Here is a 20,026-nt window from a genome sequence, read left to right as displayed (position 1 = left end):
TAGAGGTATAAGTTTGTTTATGGATGGGGTTGTTTGGGAGGTAAATGCAAGAGTCCTGGAAAGAGGGGCAAGTATGAAGTCTGTTGGGGATGAGAGAGCTTGGGAAGTGAGTCAGTTGTTGTTCGCTGATGATACAGCGCTGGTGGCTGATTCATGTGAGAAACTGCAGAAGCTGGTGACTGAGTTTGGTAAAGTGTGTGGAAGAAGAGAGTTAAGAGTAAATGTGAATAAGAGCAAGGTTATTAGGTACAGTAGGGTTGAGGGTCAAGTCAATTGGGAGGTGAGTTTGAATGGAGAAAAACTGGAGGAAGTGAAGTGTTTTAGATATCTGGGAGTGGATCTGTCAGCGGATGGAACCATGGAAGCGGAAGTGGATCATAGGGTGGGGGAGGGGGCGAAAATTTTGGGAGCCTTGAAAAATGTGTGGAAGTCGAGAACATTATCTCGGAAAGCAAAAATGGGTATGTTTGAAGGAATAGTGGTTCCAACAATGTTGTATGGTTGCGAGGCGTGGGCTATGGATAGAGTTGTGCGCAGGAGGATGGATGTGCTGGAAATGAGATGTTTGAGGACAATGTGTGGTGTGAGGTGGTTTGATCGAGTAAGTAACGTAAGGGTAAGAGAGATGTGTGGAAATAAAAAGAGCGTGGTTGAGAGAGCAGAAGAGGGTGTTTTGAAATGGTTTGGGCACATGGAGAGAATGAGTGAGGAAAGATTGACCAAGAGGATATATGTGTCGGAGGTGGAGGGAACGAGGAGAAAAGGGAGACCAAATTGGAGGTGGAAAGATGGAGTGAAAAAGATTTTGTGTGATCGGGGCCTGAACATGCAGGAGGGTGAAAGGAGGGCAAGGAATAGAGTGAATTGGAGCGATGTGGTATACAGGGTTTGACGTGCTGTCAGTGGATTGAATCAAGGCATGTGAAGCGTCTGGGGTAAACCATGGAAAGCTGTGTAGGTATGTATATTTGCGTGTGTGGACGTGTGTATGTACATGTGTATGGGGGGGGGGGGCCATTTCTTTCGTCTGTTTCCTTGCACTACCTCGCAAACGCGGGAGACAGCGACAAAGTATAAAAAAAAAAAAAAAAAAAAAAAAAGTTTGTTGAGTATTCCTGGTAAATTATATGGGAGGGTATTGATTGAGAGGGTGAAGGCATGTACAGAGCATCAGATTGGGGAAGAGCAGTGCGGTTTCAGAAGTGGTAGAGGATGTGTGGATCAGGTGTTTGCTTTGAAGAATGTATGTGAGAAATACTTAGAAAAGCAAATGGATTTGTATGTAGCATTTATGGATCTGGAGAAGGCATATGATAGAGCTGATAGAGATGCTCTGTGGAAGGTATTAAGAATATATGGTGTGGGAGGCAAGTTGTTAGAAGCAGTGAAAAGTTTTTATCGAGGATGTAAGGCATGTGTACGTGTAGGAAGAGAGGAAAGTGACTGGTTCTCAGTGAATGTAGGTTTGCGGCAGGGGTGTGTGATGTCTCCATGGTTGTTTAATTTGTTTATGGATGGGGTTGTTAGGGAGGTAAATGCAAGAGTCCTGGAAAGAGGGGCAAGTATGAAGTCTGTTGGGGATGAGAGAGCTTGGGAAGTGAGTCAGTTGTTGTTCGCTGATGATACAGCACTGGTGGCTGATTCATGTGAGAAACTGCAGAAGCTGGTGACTGAGTTTGGTAAAGTGTGTGGAAGAAGAAAGTTAAGAGTAAATGTGAATAAGAGCAAGGTTATTAGGTACAGTAGGGTTGAGGGTCAAGTCAATTGGGAGGTGAGTTTGAATGGAGAAAAACTGGAGGAAGTGAAGTGTTTTAGATATCTGGGAGTGGATCTGTCAGCGGATGGAACCATGGAAGCGGAAGTGGATCATAGGGTGGGGGAGGGGGCGAAAATTTTGGGAGCCTTGAAAAATGTGTGGAAGTCGAGAACATTATCTCGGAAAGCAAAAATGGGTATGTTTGAAGGAATAGTGGTTCCAACAATGTTGTATGGTTGCGAGGCATGGGCTATGGATAGAGTTGTGCGCAGGAGGATGGATGTGCTGGAAATGAGATGTTTGAGGACAATGTGTGGTGTGAGGTGGTTTGATCGAGTAAGTAACGTAAGGGTAAGAGAGATGTGTGGAAATAAAAAGAGCGTGGTTGAGAGAGCAGAAGAGGGTGTTTTGAAATGGTTTGGGCACATGGAGAGAATGAGTGAGGAAAGATTGACCAAGAGGATATATGTGTCGGAGGTGGAGGGAACGAGGAGAAGAGGGAGACCAAATTGGAGGTGGAAAGATGGAGTGAAAAAGATTTTGTGTGATCGGGGCCTGAACATGCAGGAGGGTGAAAGGAGGGCAAGGAATAGAGTGAATTGGAGAGATGTGGTATACAGGGGTTGACGTGCTGTCAGTGGATTGAATCAAGGCATGTGAAGCGTCTGGGGTAAACCATGGAAAGCTGTGTAGGTATGTATATTTGCGTGTGTGGACGTGTGTATGTACATGTGTATGGGGGGGGGGGTTGGGCCATTTCTTTCGTCTGTTTCCTTGCGCTACCTCGCAAACGCGGGAGACAGCGACAAAGTATAAAAAAAAAAAAAAAAAAAAAAAAAAATGTATTTTCAACTTATAATATTTTCAACTTACAATGAGTTTATCAGAACACAACCCCATCATAATTCAAGGCTAATCTGTATAGATATACACACATACACACACAAATACATATACATGTATACACAGAAATAAATTCCTGACATACATCCAAGTTCCATTCTGACTGACCGGGTGGATCTCGAAATGGGCGTAAATTGGACAAGAGATACTGTGATGTACACAATGCTGGGATAACGTCTGATAGTCACTATTGTAGACACAGTCATTAGCACTGACAGATGTGCAACCAAGAGTAACTTTTAAATTTACATATATTCTTTATCTGCTTTTTTGGCATATGTACAGATGGTCATAGTCGCACACATTCCCAAGACCACCCCTGCTCACAGGAAAAGGCACAAAATTCACAAAGGAAAGGAGCAGATAAGAAATACGTTCTCTTCTCTTCCCCCACACTCGATTGCTGCCCTCTGCGTCAGAGAGGTAACTTATGCCAGGAAACAAAGAAAAGTCACATCTGCTCACGCTCATTCTCTACCTGTCATATGTAATGCACCGAAACCACAGCTGCCTATCCACATCCAGGCCCCATAGACCTTTCCATGGTTTAGCCCAGATGTTTCACATAACCTGGTCCAGTCCACTGACAGCACATCAACCCCAGTATACCACATTGTCCTGATTCACTGTACTCTGTCCACGCCTTACATTCTCCTGCATATTCAGGCCCCAATTGCTCAAAATCTCTTTCACACCATCCTTCCATTTCCAATTTGGTCTTCTGCTTCTCCTTTTTCCCTCGCCTTCTGAAACATATATCCTCTTAGTCAACATTTTTTCACTCGTTCTCTCCATATGTCCAAATCATTTCAACACAACCTCTTCTGCCCTCTCAACCACACTCTTTTTATCATCACACATCCCTCTTACCCTTTTATTATTTAATCAAACCACCTCATATCTAACACATCCATCCTCCTCAGCACAACCCAACCTAAAGCCCATGCCTCGCAACCATATAACATTTTTGGAACTACTATTCCTTCAAACATAACCATTTTTACCCTACTAGATAAGGTTCTCTCTTTCTACATATGCTTCATTGCTCAAAGAACCTTTGCCCCCTCCCCCATCCTATGACTCATTTCAGCCTCCCTAGTTCCATTCACAGCGAAGTCCACTCCCAGATATCTAAATCACTTCACTTCTTCCAATTTTTCTCCATTCATACTTACATCCCAATTAACTGGTCCCTCAACCCTGCTAAACCTAAGAACCTTGCTTTTATTCACATCCACTCTCAAATTTCTTCTTTCACAGAATCTTCCAAACTCAATCACCAACTTCTGCAGTTTCTCATTCAAATCAGCCACCAGTGCTGTGTCAATGGCGAACAACAACTAACTCATTTCTCAGGCCCTCTCACCCCCAACAGACTGCATTACACACCCCTCTCTCCAAGACCCTTGCATTTACCTCCCTCACCACCCCATCTGTAAACAAAATGAACAACAACTGTGACATCACACCTCTGCCACAGACCAAACTTCACTAGGAACCATTCACTCTCCTCTCTTCCTACTCATACACATGCCTTACACCCTTTATAATGGCTTCTCACTGCTTCCAGCAGCTTATCTCCCATACCATAATTTCTTATGAACTTCCACAAAGCATCGATATCAACCTTAACATATGCCTTCTCCAGATCTATTTATGCCACAGATAAATCCATCAGCTTTTCTAAGTATTTCTTACACACATTATTCAAAGCAACACCTGATCCACATATCCACTACCACAACTGAAACCACACTGCTCCTTCTCAATATGATGCTCTGTACATGCTGTCACCCTCTCAATCAATACCATCCCAACAACTTACCAGGTATACTCAGCAAACTCATACCTCTGTTGTTTGAACACTCATCTTTATCCCCTTTGCCTTTATACAGTGGCACTATACAAGCATTCAGCCAATCCTTAGACATTTCATCATAACCCATACATGCAATGAATATCCTTAACAACCAATCAACAATACAGTCACCTCCTTTCTTGATAAATTCACCAGCAATACCATCCAATCATACTGCCTTGTTGCATTTCACCTTCCACAAGCCTTTCATTAACTCTTCTGTCTTCACCAAACCACTCTTCATGACTCTCTTACTTTGCATACCATCTTGACCAAAACACCCTACATCATCAAACACATTTAACAATCCTTCAAAATACTCACTCAATCTCCTCACTTCATCACTACCTGTTATCTCTTCCCTTTCTGCCCTCTTCACCGATGTTCCTATTGGTTCTCTTGTCTTTTGCACATTATCAACCTCTTTCCAAAACTAATTTCTTTTCTCTCTCACCCCAACTCTCACTTGCCCTCTTTTTCAACCCCTGCAACTTCCTCTTGACTTCCTGCCACTCCTTCCCTATAAAAGCTGCCCAAACGCCTCTCTTTTCTCTTTAACTATCAACTTTACTTCTTCATCCCACCACTTACTCTACCCTTTCTAGTCTGTCTGCCCTCTTTCCATCATTCACATGCTAAATGCATCTCTTGCACATGCCATCACTGCTTCCCTATATACTTCCCATTCCTCATTCGCTTCCCTCACTTCTTCTTGTGGCCAGGTGCACAATCACCAATAATCACCAATCTCTCGCCATCCACTTTAAGTTTCACCCACATCAATCTCAAATTTACTATCTTACACTCTATCAAACACAACCACAACTCATTCTTCAGGAGTAGGGCTACTACTTCCTTAGTTTTGTTCTTTCACCAACCCCTGACTTTACACCTGACATTTCCAAACCATTATTCCCCGTTACCCTTGAGCTTTGATTTTGCAAAGCCAAAACATCCAGGTTTCTTTCCTGAAAAATACTCCCTATCTCTCCTTTCTTCTCATCTTGGTTACATTAACAGACATTCAAGACACCCACATCAGAGCCTTCAAGGAGGATGAGCACTTCCTGCCCGGCTCCTGCTTCATCTTTCAGAGAGTGAAATACAAGATGGGGAGGGTTTCCAGCCTCTTTCTCCCACTCCCTTTAGTTACTTTATACAACAAGCAGGGAATACTAAGGTAGAATTCTTTCTCTCCTACCTCAGGACTACCAAAGAATTTTTTTTCTTTTTGTTTGCCGCTGTCTCCCACGTTTGCGAGGTAGCGCAAGGAAACAGACGAAAGAAATTGCCCAACCCACCCCCATACTCATGTATATACATACACGTCCACACACGCAAATATACGTACCTATACATCTCCATGTACACATATATATACACACACAGACATATACATATATACACATGTACATAATTCATACTGTCTGCCTTTATTTATTCCCATCGCCACCACGCCACACATGGAATAACATCCCCCTCCCCCCTCAAGTGTGCAAGGTAGCGCTAGGAAAAGACAACAAAGGCCCCATTCGTTCACACTCAGTCCCTAGCTGTCATGTAATAATGCCCGAAACCACAGCTCCCTTTCCACATCCAGGCCCTACACAACTTTCCATGGTTTACCTCAGATGCTTCACATGCCGTGATTCAATCCATTGACAGCACGTCGACCCCGGTATACCACATCATTCCAATTCACTCTATTCCTTGCCCGCCTTTCACCCTCCTGCGTGTTCAGGCCCCAATCATTCAAAATCTTTTTCACTCTATCTTTCCACCTCCAATTTGGTCTCCCACTTCTCCTCGTTCCCTCCACCTCCGACACATATATCATCTTGGTCAATCTTTCCTCACTCATTCTCTCCATGTGATCAAACCATTTCAAAAAACCCTCTTCTGCTCTCTCAACCATGCTCTTTTTATTTCCACACATCTCTCTTACCCTTACTTTACTTACTCAATCAAACCACCTCACACCACATATTGTCCTCAAACATCTCATTTCCTGCACATCCACCCTCCTGCGCACAACTCTATCCATAGCCCACGACTCGCAACCACACAACATTGTTGGAACCACTATTCCTTCAAACATACCCATTTTTGCTTTCCGAGATAATGTTCTCGACTTCCACACATTCTTCAAGGCTCCCAGGATTTTCACCCCCTCCCCCAACCTATGATTCACTTCCACTTCCATGGTTCCATCCGCTGCCAGATCCACTCCCAGATATCTAAAACACTTTACTTCCTCCAGTTTTTCTCCATTCAAACTTACCTCTCATTTGACTCGACCCTCAACCCTACTGTACCTAATAACCTTGCTCTTATTCACATTTACTCTTAACTTTCCTCTTTAGCACACTTTACCAAACTCAGTCACCAGCTTCTGCAGTTTCTCACATGAATCAGCCACCAGCGCTGTATCATCAGCAAACAACAACTGACTCACTTCCCAAGCTCTCTCATCCACAACAGACTGCATACTTGCCCCTCTTTCCAAAACTCTTGCATTCACCTCCCTAACAACCCCATCCATAAACAAATTAAACAACCATGGAGACATCACACACCCCTGCCGCAAACCTACATTCACTGAGAACCAATCACTCTCCTCGCTTCCTACGGGTACACATGCCTTACATCCTCGATAAAAACTTTTCACTGCTTCTAACAACTTGCCTCCCACACCATATATTCTTAGTACCCTCCACAGAGCATCTCTATCAACTCTACCATATGCCTTCTCCAGATCCATAAATGCTACATACAAATCCATTTGCTTTACTAAGTATTTCTCACATACATTCTTCAAAGCAAACACCTGATCCACACATCCTCTACCACTTCTGAAACCACACTGCTCTTCCCCAATCTGATGCTCTGTACATGCCTTCACCCTCTCAATCAATACCCTCCCATATAATTTACCAGGAATACTCAACAAACTTATACCTCTGTAATTTGAGCACTCACTCTTATCCCAATGGCACTATGCAAGCATTCTGCCAATCCTCAGGCACCTCACCATGAATCATACATACATTAAATAACCTTACCAACATGTCAACAATACAGTCACCCCCTTTTTTAATAAATTCCACTGCAATACCATCCAAAATTGCTGCCTTGCCGGCTTTCATCTTCCGCAAAGCATTCACTACCTCTTCTCTGTTTACCAAATCATTTCCCCTAACCCTCTCACTTTGCACACCATCTCGACCAAAACACCCTATATCTGCCACTCTATCATCAAACACATTCAACAAACCTTCAAAATACTCACTCCCTCTCTTTCTCACATCATCACTACTTGTTATCACCTCCCCATTAGCCCCTTCACTGAAGTTCCCATTTGCTCCCTTGTCTTATGCACTTTACTTACTTCCTTCCAGAACATCTTTTTATTTTCCCTAAAATTTAATGATACTCGCTCAACCCAACTCTCATTTGCCCTCTTTTTCACCTCTTTCACCTTTCTCTTGACCTCCTGCCTCTTTCTTTTATACATCTCCCACTCATTTGCATTTTTTCCCTGCAAAAATCATCCAAATGCCTCTCTCTTCTCTTTCACTAATAATCTTACTTTTTCATCCCACCACTCACTACCCTTTCTAATCAACCCACCTCATGCCACAAGCATCTTTTGCGCAATGCATCACTGCTTCCCTAAATACATCCCATTCCTCCCCCACTCCCCTTACCTCCTTTGTTCTCACCTTTTCCCATTCTGTACTCAGTCTCTCCTGGTACTTCCTCACACAAGTCTCCTTCCCAAGCTCACTTACTCTCACCACCCTCTTCACCCCAACATTTACTCTTCTTTTCTGAAAACCCATACAAATCTTCACCTTTGCCTCCACAAGATAATAATCAGACATCCCTCCAGTTGCACCTCTCAGCACATTAACATCCAAAAGTCTCTCTTTCGCGCACCTGTCAATTAACACAATCTAATAACGCTCTCTGGCCATCTCTCCTACTTACATACGTATACTTATGTATATCTCACTTTTTAAACCAGGTATTCCCAATCACCAGCCCTTTTTCAGCACATAAATCTACAAGCTCTTCACCATTTCCATTTACAACACCAATTATTTCCTCAATTGCCACATTACTCACCTTTGCATTCAAATCTTACTTACTTACACCCCATCACTATACCCCAGTCTTGTGCATCAAAACCACTAACACACTCATTCAGCTGCTCCCAAAACACTTGCCTCTCATGATCTTTCTTCTCATGCCCGGGTGCATATGCACCAATAATCACTCATCTCTCTCCATCAACTTTCAGTTTTACCCATATTAATCTAGAATTCACTTTCTTACATTCTATCACATACTCCCACAACTCCTGTTCCAGAAGTAGTGCTACTCCTTCCCTTGCTCTTGTCCTCTCACTAACCCCTGACTTTACTCCCTAGACATTCCCAAACCAGTCTTCCCCTTTACCCTTGAGCTTCGTTTCACTCAGAGCCAAAAATCCAGGTTCCTTTCCTCAAACATACTACCTATCTCTCCTTTTTTCTCATCTTGGTTACATCCACACACATTTAGACACCCCACTCTGAGCCAAAGATGTACCAAAGATGTACTTGCACAAAATCTAAACATGTATTATATTTCATTCATAACTCACATCTAAAATCATATCCATCTTAAGAACATTTTTAAACAAAACTAGGTAAACAGCTAGGACTGGTTCATAACTTTTGAATACTAAAGTGCATGATTCTAAGAACAACTGTCATAATGATACAAATCCTCCCTAATTTTCCTATGCATTTCCTTCATTATATTTCCTTTAAAAGATCTTTTTTTTTTTTTTATACTTTGTCGCTGTCTCCCGCGTTTGCGAGGTAGCGCAAGGAAACAGACGAAAGAAATGGCCCAACCCCCCCCATACACATGTATATACATACGTCCACACACGCAAATATACATACCTACACAGCTTTCCATGGTTTACCCCAGACGCTTCACATGCCTTGATTCAATCCACTGACAGCACGTCAACCCCGGTATACCACATCGCTCCAATTCACTCTATTCCTTGCCCTCCTTTCACCCTCCTGCATGTTCAGGCCCCGATCACACAAAATCTTTTTCACTCCATCTTTCCACCTCCAATTTGGTCTCCCTCTTCTCCTTGCTCCCTCCACCTCCGACACATATATCCTCTTGGTCAATCTTTCCTCACTCATCCTCTCCATGTGCCCAAACCACTTCAAAACACCCTCTTCTGCTCTCTCAACCACGCTCTTTTTTATTTCCACACATCTCTCTCACCCTTACGTTACTCACTCGATCAAACCACCTCACACCACACACTGTCCTCAAACATCTCATTTCCAGCACATCCATCCTCCTGCACACAACTCTATCCATAGCCCACGCCTCGCAACCATACAGCATTGTTGGAACCACTATTCCTTCAAACATACCCATTTTTGCTTTCCGAGATAATGTTCTCGACTTCCACACTTTCTTCAAGGCCCCCAGAATTTTCGCCCCCTCCCCCACCCTATGATCCACTTCCGCTTCCATGGTTCCATCCGCTGCCAGATCCACTCCCAGATATCTAAAACACTTCACTTCCTCCAGTTTTTCTCCATTCAAACTCACCTCCCAATTGACTTGACCCTCAACCCTACTGCACCTAATAACCTTGCTCTTATTCACATTTACTCTTAACTTTCTTCTTTAGCACACTTTACCAAACTCAGTCACCAGCTTCTGCAGTTTCTCACATGAATCAGCCACCAGCGCTGTATCATCAGCGAACAACAACTGACTCACTTCCCAAGCTCTCTCATCCCCAACAGACTTCATACTTGCCCCTCTTTCCAAAACTCTTGCATTTACCTCCCTAACAACCCCATCCATAAACAAATTAAACAACCATGGAGACATCACACACCCCTGCCGCAAACCTACATTATAATAAATAAAAGTGAAGTAGAATGGTAAAAGTTAAATTTATGCAACTTATTCGTACTCCATCAAGCTTTTGCATATAATAAAATTCTGTTGAAACAGAAGGTCTTGTATCCCAATAGTACAGTATATCTTCAAAAAGCCAATGTTTCATCAAATACTGCTTAAAAACTGAAATACTATTAGGTATCCAGAACTATTTCTAATGTGTCTAGCCTTTACACTGCTCTCTGACTCATGAGAAATCACCATGGACTGCTCTGTGCCTATTATGAGGTTTACTGATTCCTGCCATTTGAATTCCCAACTGTTGCACGATTCCAACTCTATCTCAAAGATATCACTTACTTAAAAACATGGATGAAAAAAAATATCCCACATCACATGAATCCTCAAAGAGTGTAACTGCATCATCATTGAAGGATGTTAGATTTACATGCCAATAGCTGTAGTCAGTTCTGAGATTTTATTTATTTATTTTGCTTTGTCACTGTCTCACGCGTTAGCGAGGTAGTGCAAGGAAACAGACGAAAGAATGGCCCTACCCACCCCCATACACATGTATATACATACACATCCACACACGCAAATATACATACCTATACATCTCAACGTATACATGTATATACACTCACAGACATACACATATATACACGTGTACATAATTAATACTGTCTGCCTTTATTCATTCCCATCGCCACCCCGCCACACATGTAATAACAACCCCCTCCCCCCTCATGTGTGTGAGGTAGCGCTAGGAAAAGACAACAAGGGCCCCATTCGTTCACACTCAGTCTCTGGCTGTCATGTAATAATGCACCGAAACCACAGCTCCCTTTCCACATCCAGGCCCCACAGAACTTTCATTGGTTTACCCCAGACGCTTCACATGCCCTGGTTCAATCCATTGACAGCACGTCGGCCCCGGTATGCCACATCGTTCCAATTCACTCTATTCCTTGCACGCCTTTCACCCTCCTGCATGCTCAGGCCCCGATCACTCAAAATCTTTTTCACTCCATCTTTCCACCTCCAACTTGGTCTCCCACTTCTCCTCGTTCCTTCCACCTCTGACACATATATCCTCTTGGTCAATCTTTCCTCACTCATTCTCTCCATGTGACTGAACCATTTCAAAACACCCTCTTCTGCTCTCTCAACCACACTCTTTTATTACCACACATCTTTCTTACCCTATTATTACTTACTTGATCAAACCACCTCACACTACATACTGTCCTCAAACATCTCATTTCCAGCACATCCACCCTCCTGCGCACAACTCTATCCATAGCCCACGCCTCGCAACCATAAACATTGTTGGAACCACTATTCCTTCAAACATACCCATTTTTGCTTTCCGAGATAATGTTCTCGACTCCCACACACTCTTCAACGCTCCCAGAATTTTCGCACCCTCCCCCACCCTATGATTCACTTCTGAGATAAATGAAACAATTTCTCCTCTATTAGCATTTACATATTTGATGCACACCAAGTTATTTTTTCCATTTATTCATGTAAACAATGTTCTGTCTATAAAACGGACAAATAAATAATGAGCATGATATGTATATGCATATGCAAATGACTGGGAAAGGTATAAAAGAAAGTGGCATATGGTCAAGAAAAAGGTGCAAGAGGTGAAAAAGAGGGCAAATGAGAGTTGGGGGAAGAGAGTACCATTAAATTTTAGGGAAAATAAAAAGATGGTTTGGAAGGAGGTAAAAAAAATGCGTAAGACAAGAGAGCAAATGGGAACATCGGTTAAGGGGGCAAATGGAGAGGGTAATAACAAGTAGCGATGAAGTAAGAAGATGGAGCGAGTATTTTGAGGGTTTGTTGAATGTGTCTGATGATACAGTGGCAGATGTAGGGTGTTTTGGTTGGGGCAGAGTGCAAAGTGAGAGGGTCATGGAGAATGGTTTGATGAACAGGGAAGAGTAGTGAAAGCTTTGCAGAAGATGAAAGCTGGCAAGGCAGCAGGTTTGGATGGTATTGCAGTGGAATTCATTTAAAAAGGGGGTGACTGTGTTGTTGACTGGTTGGTAAGGATATTCAGTATATGTATGGATCATGGTGAAGGCAATGGGATAAAGGTGAGTGTTCAAATTACAGAGGTATAAGTTTGTTGAGTATTCCTGGTAAATTATATGGGAGGGTATTGATTGAGAGGGTAAAGGCATGTACAGAGCATCAGACTGGGGAAGAGCAGTGTGGTTTCAGAAGTGGTATAGGATGTGTGGATCAGGTGTTTGCTTTGAAGAATGTATGTGAGAAATACTTAGAAAAACAGATGGATTTGTATGTAGCATTTATGGATCTGGAGAAGGCAAATGACAAGGTGGATAGTGATGCTTTGTGGAAGGTTTTAAGAGTATATGGTGAGGGAGGTAAGTTGCCAGAAGCAGTGAAAAGTTTTTTACCAAGGATGTAAGGCATGTGTATGACTAGGAAGAGAGGAAAGTGATTGGTTTCCAGTGAATGTCACTTTGCAGCAGGGGTGCAAGATGTCTCCATGGTCGTTTAATTTGTTTATGGATGGGGTGGTTAGGGAGGTGAATGCAAAAGTTTTGGAGAGAGGAGCAAGTATGCAGTCTCTTCTGGATGAGGGCAAGGGAAGTGAGTCAGTTGTTGGTGACTGAGTTTGGTAAAGTGTGCGAAAGAAGAAAGTTGAGAGTAAATGTGAATAAGAGCAAGGTTATTAGGTTCAGTAGAAATGAAGGACAAGTTAACTCAGAGGTAAGTTTGAATGGAGAAAAACTGGAGGAGGTGAAGTATTTTAGATATCTGGGAGTGGACTTAGCAGTGGATGGAACCATGGAAGCAAAAGTGAGTCACAGAGTGGGGAAGGGGCGAAGGTTCTGGGAGCGTTGAAGAATGTGTGGAAGGCGAAAACGTTATCTGAGAGAGCAAAACTAGGTATGTTTGAAGGAAGAGTGGTTCCAACATTGTTATATGGCTGCAAGGCATGGGCTATAGATAGGGTCATGCAGAGGAGGGTGGATGTGTTGGAAATGAGATGTTCAAGGACAATATGTGATGTGAAGCAGTTTGATTGAGTAAGTAATGAAAGGGTAAGAGAGATGTGTGGAAATAAAAAGAGTGTGGTTGAGAGAGCAGAAGAGAGTGTGTTCAAAAGGTTTGGTCACATGGAGAGAATGAGTCAGGATACATGTGTCAGAGGAGGAGGGAAGGAGAAGCAGGAGACCAAATCGGAGGTGGAAGGATGGAGTGAAAAAGACTTTGAGCGATCGGGGCCTGAACATACAGGCGTGCAAGGAATAGAGTGCATTGGAACAATGTGATATACCGGGGTCGACATGCTGTTAATAGATTGAACCAGGGAACATGAAGTGTCTGGGGTAAACCATGGAAAGGTCTATGGGACCTGGATGTGGAAAGGGAGCTGTGGTTTTGGTGCATTACACATGACAGCTAGAGACTGAGTGTGAACGAATGTGCCCTTTTTTGTCTGTTCGTGGCACTACCTCACTGGAGGGGGGAAGGGGGGATGCTATTTCATATGTAGTGGGGTGGCAATGGGAATGGATGAAGGCAGAAAGTATGAATCTGTACAAGTGTATATATGTATATGTCTGTGTATGTATATGTATGTATATGCTGAAATGTATATGTATGTATAAGTGTGTGTGTGGGTGTGTATACATGTGTATGTGGGTGGGCTGGGCCATTCCTCCTCTGTTTCCTTGTGCTACCTCACTAACACAGGAGACAATGGTTGTGATAAATATATAAATATAAAACTATGTGCATAGGATGTGTGACATCACACTTGAAAAAATAGAAAGTGCATCTTGCTGTATGGAAAAGAAAATCACACCTAAAAACACTCGTAATCATCAAATATCTATACAAATAAGGAACAACCAAGCAAGGAGCTAAAGTTTTCCCTGTCAATTGAACAACCACCTACACCAGTAGGGAAGTAAGTATAATACTGTTTTAGAGTATTTTTACAATAATATTTAGCATTAAGATATCTGTAAGAAAAATTCTGTTTTTAGACTTTTTATTTCTCACTTCAAATGAATTGCTTCTATCTGCACTTTTTAACATGGCATTTCTTTACAGTTCTGTTCTACTTCTTGGATACTTTCTTGGGAGTATCTGGAGAGTTTGGAGGATAATGCCTCTCTCCAATCTATATATATAACAAATTCTAGGCATTTGAAATGGTAGTAAGTAAGAGTCTGCTCCATTTAGCATCTCCGTAAATAATGGCCCTCTTCCATTCAGAAAATTGTCAATCAAAAAATGTTCTAATATTTTTAACGCAATACAATCTGATCACATCACTCTTTACAAAAGTTTGAAAGTAAATGAAAAAATGTGGAGGTGCTTATAAGATAACAAAACTAATGGTCATCTGCTAACTCTACAGCCAATGAGTGGGAGGGATGAGGTAGTAACAGTACCAGCCACTCTGCAGGTTTACACTCCTGATACATCTATCTTTTTTTTCCTTTCACTTCAACATCCTTTTTTCAATACCATTTAGCTATTACCTCTCAGAATTTCTTACTTTTTACAGAGATCAGGCTGCCTGATGACATTTCCATTAATAATACTGGAAACAAAATTCTTGCCTTTTTCGTCACACGAACTAAAATAGGTGGACCTTACAGTACATTTTACACTGAATTCTAATCTGTTTTAACAATTTTCTATCAGGCATGATTCTTAAGTGAAGGAGTAATTAAATTCTACAATAAATGTATATCACTCATAAATAAGGCTGGTATCACACTTAAAAAACTTAACTCTACAATGTAGAAGTGTACAATTTTCTGCTATATTTGGCCTCAGCAGTAATCTGCCAATACTGTGGGGCTCTACTTTCCTTGGTATCACTTTTCCGTGTCCAAAATGTACTGGTGAAACCTTTCACCATGCTCATCACTGACTGCCCCAAGATTTTCCAAGAAAAAGTCTCAGTGCAAGTCCAGAAAGTGAATTTCTGGACCATATTGCACCTCAGAGCTTTATATGAAGTCAACAGATCTTTTACAAAATCACAGCAGTTTTCTGATCTGTGGTTCCCCAAAAAATCTTTGCAAACTCCCTTAAATGACAGCCATGCAGTTTTTTCAACTTCATTTAGCTCTTCATCAAACTTTTCATCTCGAAGCAGTTCCCTGATCTGTGGTCCTACAAAAATATCCTCCTTGATTTTTGCATCACTGATTCTGGGGAATTTATTCCTTAAATATGTGAATCCATGACCAGTATTATCCATACCTCTGAGAAAGTTCTTCATCACCCCGAGCTTAATGGGCAAAGGAGGCAGATAAATTTTCTCAGGATAAATAGGAGGAGGATTGATGACATTCTTCTTCAATGGAGTCAGTGATATTCACCTTGGCCACACTTTCTTTACATGATTTTTCTTGTCCTGGCTGTCCCACTCACAGAGGAAACAACAGAACTTCATGAAGCCATGATGCATTCCAAGCAAAAGTACCACAACTTTTAAGTCACAACATACATTCCATTTAAGTTCCCATACTTAACTTTTTTCAAAAGAAGCTTCATCTTATCATATGATTCCTTCATGTTAGCTGCGTGAGCCAGAGGAACACAAGGGAACTTATTTCCGTTGTGGAGAAGAATTGCATCCATGCTTACTTTTGATGAGTCAATAAACAAGCACCACTCCTCTGTGTTTTCACAGACAAGTGCCTCCATAACAGAACGAACATCATTGCAAAACACCAGACCATCTTCAAGGGAGAAAAATTCTCTGAAAATGACATGGCGATCATGATAAAAACAAACTTTAATTTCTAATTCATATGACCATTTTCAAGAATGTAACTATCACATAAACTGAGAGGATCCTGTAACATTCTTTCTTCTAGAAATAACCTAACCCTCTCAAATACAGCACTGATGACTCTACATTGCCTAACTCCACCTCTCAAATCTACTGTATCCTCTCTTCCTCAATCTACATCTCATCTTGTCCCAATGCTTCTGTAAACTTGTATCCAAGCATGATTTAGTCAGGTGTACTGCATAAAACTTACTTTCCATGTCCCTCTCTTCTGTAGACTCATAATATTTCTAACAAATTTTGCGGTTATCTAATTCAAATACATACCAATACAGTTAACAGACTTGGCATAACTGCAACATATAATCTATCTTGAAAATCCCACACACAAAAACAACTGAGTCCACCTCTATGTAACAGGAAAGACTTGCTCTGGTGCTAAAGACTCTTCTATTCCAAGTAATTACTCCAGTTTCACAAAGGCTTTCATTTGTCCTTATTAGGGTACTGCTCATTCATTTAAGGTGGTTCTTGCTCTACATGACTGCCTGACAGATTTGAGTCTAAAGTAATCCAAGTCAGGTCTCCCACACTGACTTTGAAATTTGATCAACTTTTCCTATGCTACACTGTAGATTCTTTTTACCGTCTTCCACAGAAATCACTTCAGCTTCAAAGAGCAGGCTGCTTGTGTGCTTCCATCATTGGTCAGATCACAAAATACTCGACAAGCCAAGTATTGCAAGACTACAATGTGGCACCTCAAGGATTGGCCACAATGATGTCTTTTCTCACAGTTCTGTTTAGCTCTACAACTTTTTACTTCCTTATAAATCAACTATGTCCTGCCCATTTCTAGGAGGAAAACTCATATTCTTCCCTTTTTCTACCCTTTTTATTCCATTTTTCAGGTTTCATTGAACCCTGGCTTCAACAGAAAATTCTGTCCACGACTGAAGACTTTCGCATTAAATAGAGATATGTTATGAGAAGTAATGTGTTCTCTAACACTTGAATGTCAAGAACTAGGCCTACCCAAAGCACATTTTTAAATCATTTACCTTTTTCTTTAGTTCAACATTGCCTTTGAGAATCTGTAGCTTCTCTTCTTCTGTCTTCCCTACTTCAGTTCGTAGCCTGTCTGTCTCCTCCTCCAATGCCTGTACAACTTTTGCATACTCATTTCCTAGCTGAAAGTAGAAAAAGAATCATAAAAGGAACAAACATGAACAAACATATGTTCACTTCAACAATAAAAACGAAGAGTATAATCAACAGTTTCACTTTGTCTACAAAATGCTAGAAAAGTGAGTTAACAGGGTTGGATAGAGTGAGAACACCAAGAGTATGATAGTTTTCATATCTGATTTCTTGAAAGATATGTAGGTTTTGAAATTTGTAAAATTCTAAGATAGAGGCACCTCTTTTATTTTCCTTCTGCACACAAAACAATTTGTCATGTGAGGCCTACCTTTCCAGTCACACCTCCACTTTCAAACATAAAGAGTATTCTTTATTTTACCAGAAATAACTCTCGCCCTAACCTATCTACTCACTGCATCTGTCTACCTATTCCATGGTTCATCTCTCCTTACATTGCCTGAAACTATACTTCCATATATCCTCATCACCAACCTGTCAACTGCAAAGTGTCTTACATGGTGTACTACAAGCATGAGAGATTCTCTGTAATTCATTCCAATAAAATCAATGTTAGAAACTTCAACCCTCCTTCCTTCTAGTGGAGAAACACTGTCTTCCCCATCCATCACTAGCGTCCCAACTAGGTAGAAGCAGCTTGCTTGTTTTGGCCCACCTTTAACCACCTTTAACCAACCAGAAACTGCCCCAGAGATGACATAATCAACCCACTCACTCCTGACTGCCTTACAGCATGGAATTCATGGACTGTGGGCATCATCAAGACAAGAGTAACAGTTGGTAGAGATAAAAATTTTCAATAAAAGGGGAGGGAAGACTTGGCAAGGCAAGGAGTCCAAGATAAGCTGCTCACGTGATACTGCCTAAGAGACAAAAAGGTTTTTCAAACTCTAAAACCCACATACTTCTCTGTGGCCTGTCTCAATTACAAGAGCACACCTACACATAGGAGGTCTAAGAGTAAAAACCTTCATATACGAAGATTACACCCAAATACAATTCAAAAGTGAAATGCTGTGGTGAAATAGGGGCACACTAAAATCTGTCTCAGCTGAGAAGGAATCCCTTGAGCCACACAGGGCTGACCTACATCTACACTAAATGTATTCTATACAAGGGTGGTGGACAAGTGCTAATTTTTTCCAATGCAGGAAGGCCAAAGCAGAAATAATTTTCTCACACAATTCGCTCTAACACAAAGTCTAGTTAAGCCAATAACCACATAGGGATAAACTGCCCGCCAAAAAGGGCTTCAAAGTCTCAAATTGCACAAATAAATGTTGTGACTGATTATCTCTAGAGAAGTCAAAAAAATTCCACAAGACTTAACTAAGCATGAAGCAGAGTCATCCACCAAGAGTTCATGATAATGAAACCATTTCCAAATCTGTTAACTTCAATTCCATCCAAGATTCAGACAGCTTGGGTTATGCTAACCGGTAAAAGGGTGTCATCAAAATGAATATTCTCAAATCTGGGCAGAGTATGAAATTCACTAAGTCTCCTTCTAAATACCAATCCTATATGTAAAAATTTTTGATAAGGCGAGGAGTTAAACTGTCAGAAACAAAGATTAGATTGTATAATGCAAAGGAATTCAGAAAGCTCCAACTTGGGTTGCAGTGAAGAAGTAACCAGCCTCCTCAATAGGAAAGATCAAAAAAGTTTACCTCAAAAAGACCCTAACAGACAAAGCCAAGAGATTAATCCCTCTCAGTCCTATAGGAATCAACTAGCAACCACCATAGCCTGGTGCTATTGGCATCAATCTTCACATTATGTCCCACCACAAGCTGAATTATGCACACACTGCAAGCTCCACTGGGTGGAAATAGATTGCAATACAAACAAAGAATGAATCACTGGAGCTGCCCAGAGGCATTAGTAACCTACTAGTGACCATGGTGGATAGTTGCTTGCCTTCTGTTGGGAAGGATCACCAGTAGTATGCACAGCCTCCTATACTTATGATTATCCAATCAAGTAAATAATGTTCTTCCTAAAATAATAATGATCAAGACTTAATTTACAAAAAAAGATAATGATTCTATCTTTTTCTGCACTAGTAATACATATAAAAAAGTTACAAATACATCAGCATACTTAGGATTGGTCAGTCTGGTAAAATATAAAAATGTGTTTTTCCAACATTAGGAAAAGTTGCACCTCAATTCTTAAGAAAACAATATCTGGGTACCTATGGGATAAGAGTACACTGAAGAGGCCAAATAAACTAGTGTGCACCAAGGGGAATAAAAATAAAAACAAGGATACAAATTCTTGTTACTAGACTTATTTTGAGAAAAGTCTAAAAAAGAATTCTATATACAAGGCTTAGTCACATTTGAGATATCAGATTTTTGACAAAAGGACTGAAAGGCTTTTCAGACAGACTATTATAATCTCAAGAAGCCATTTTTCAGTCAATCTCCAGGCCTCTGCCAGGAGAGGTGTTTGAGAAAATTCATAATGCAAAGTTCAGAACCTAGCCCATTTAGGTTTAAATCCTTGCGAGAAAGCCTAAAGTGGTGCACAAATTTTGAGATATCAGCCAATAAGCAAGGAAAAGCTAAAGGACTCTCTAGCACCAAGGTTGTTTGTCCCA

General features: G+C 41.3%; 1 protein-coding gene across 5 annotated transcripts in view; it reads right to left on the bottom strand.

Annotated features, from left to right (window-relative positions):
* The window catches only part of LOC139756811 (uncharacterized), a 374,339-nt gene that overhangs the window by 223,755 nt on the left and 130,558 nt on the right, over nt 1-20,026 (bottom strand). For all 5 annotated transcript variants that reach the window (XM_071676620.1, XM_071676618.1, XM_071676617.1 and 2 more), the window contains one exon: nt 17,322-17,450. In XM_071676620.1, the coding sequence (XP_071532721.1) occupies nt 17,322-17,450 (129 nt within the window). The remainder of the gene's footprint in view (nt 1-17,321; nt 17,451-20,026) is intronic.

Source organism: Panulirus ornatus, chromosome 23 (genome assembly GCF_036320965.1).
Source record: "Panulirus ornatus isolate Po-2019 chromosome 23, ASM3632096v1, whole genome shotgun sequence".
NCBI classification, from domain to species: Eukaryota; Metazoa; Arthropoda; class Malacostraca; order Decapoda; family Palinuridae; genus Panulirus; species Panulirus ornatus.
This window is presented reverse-complemented; position numbering and strand designations above follow the sequence as displayed.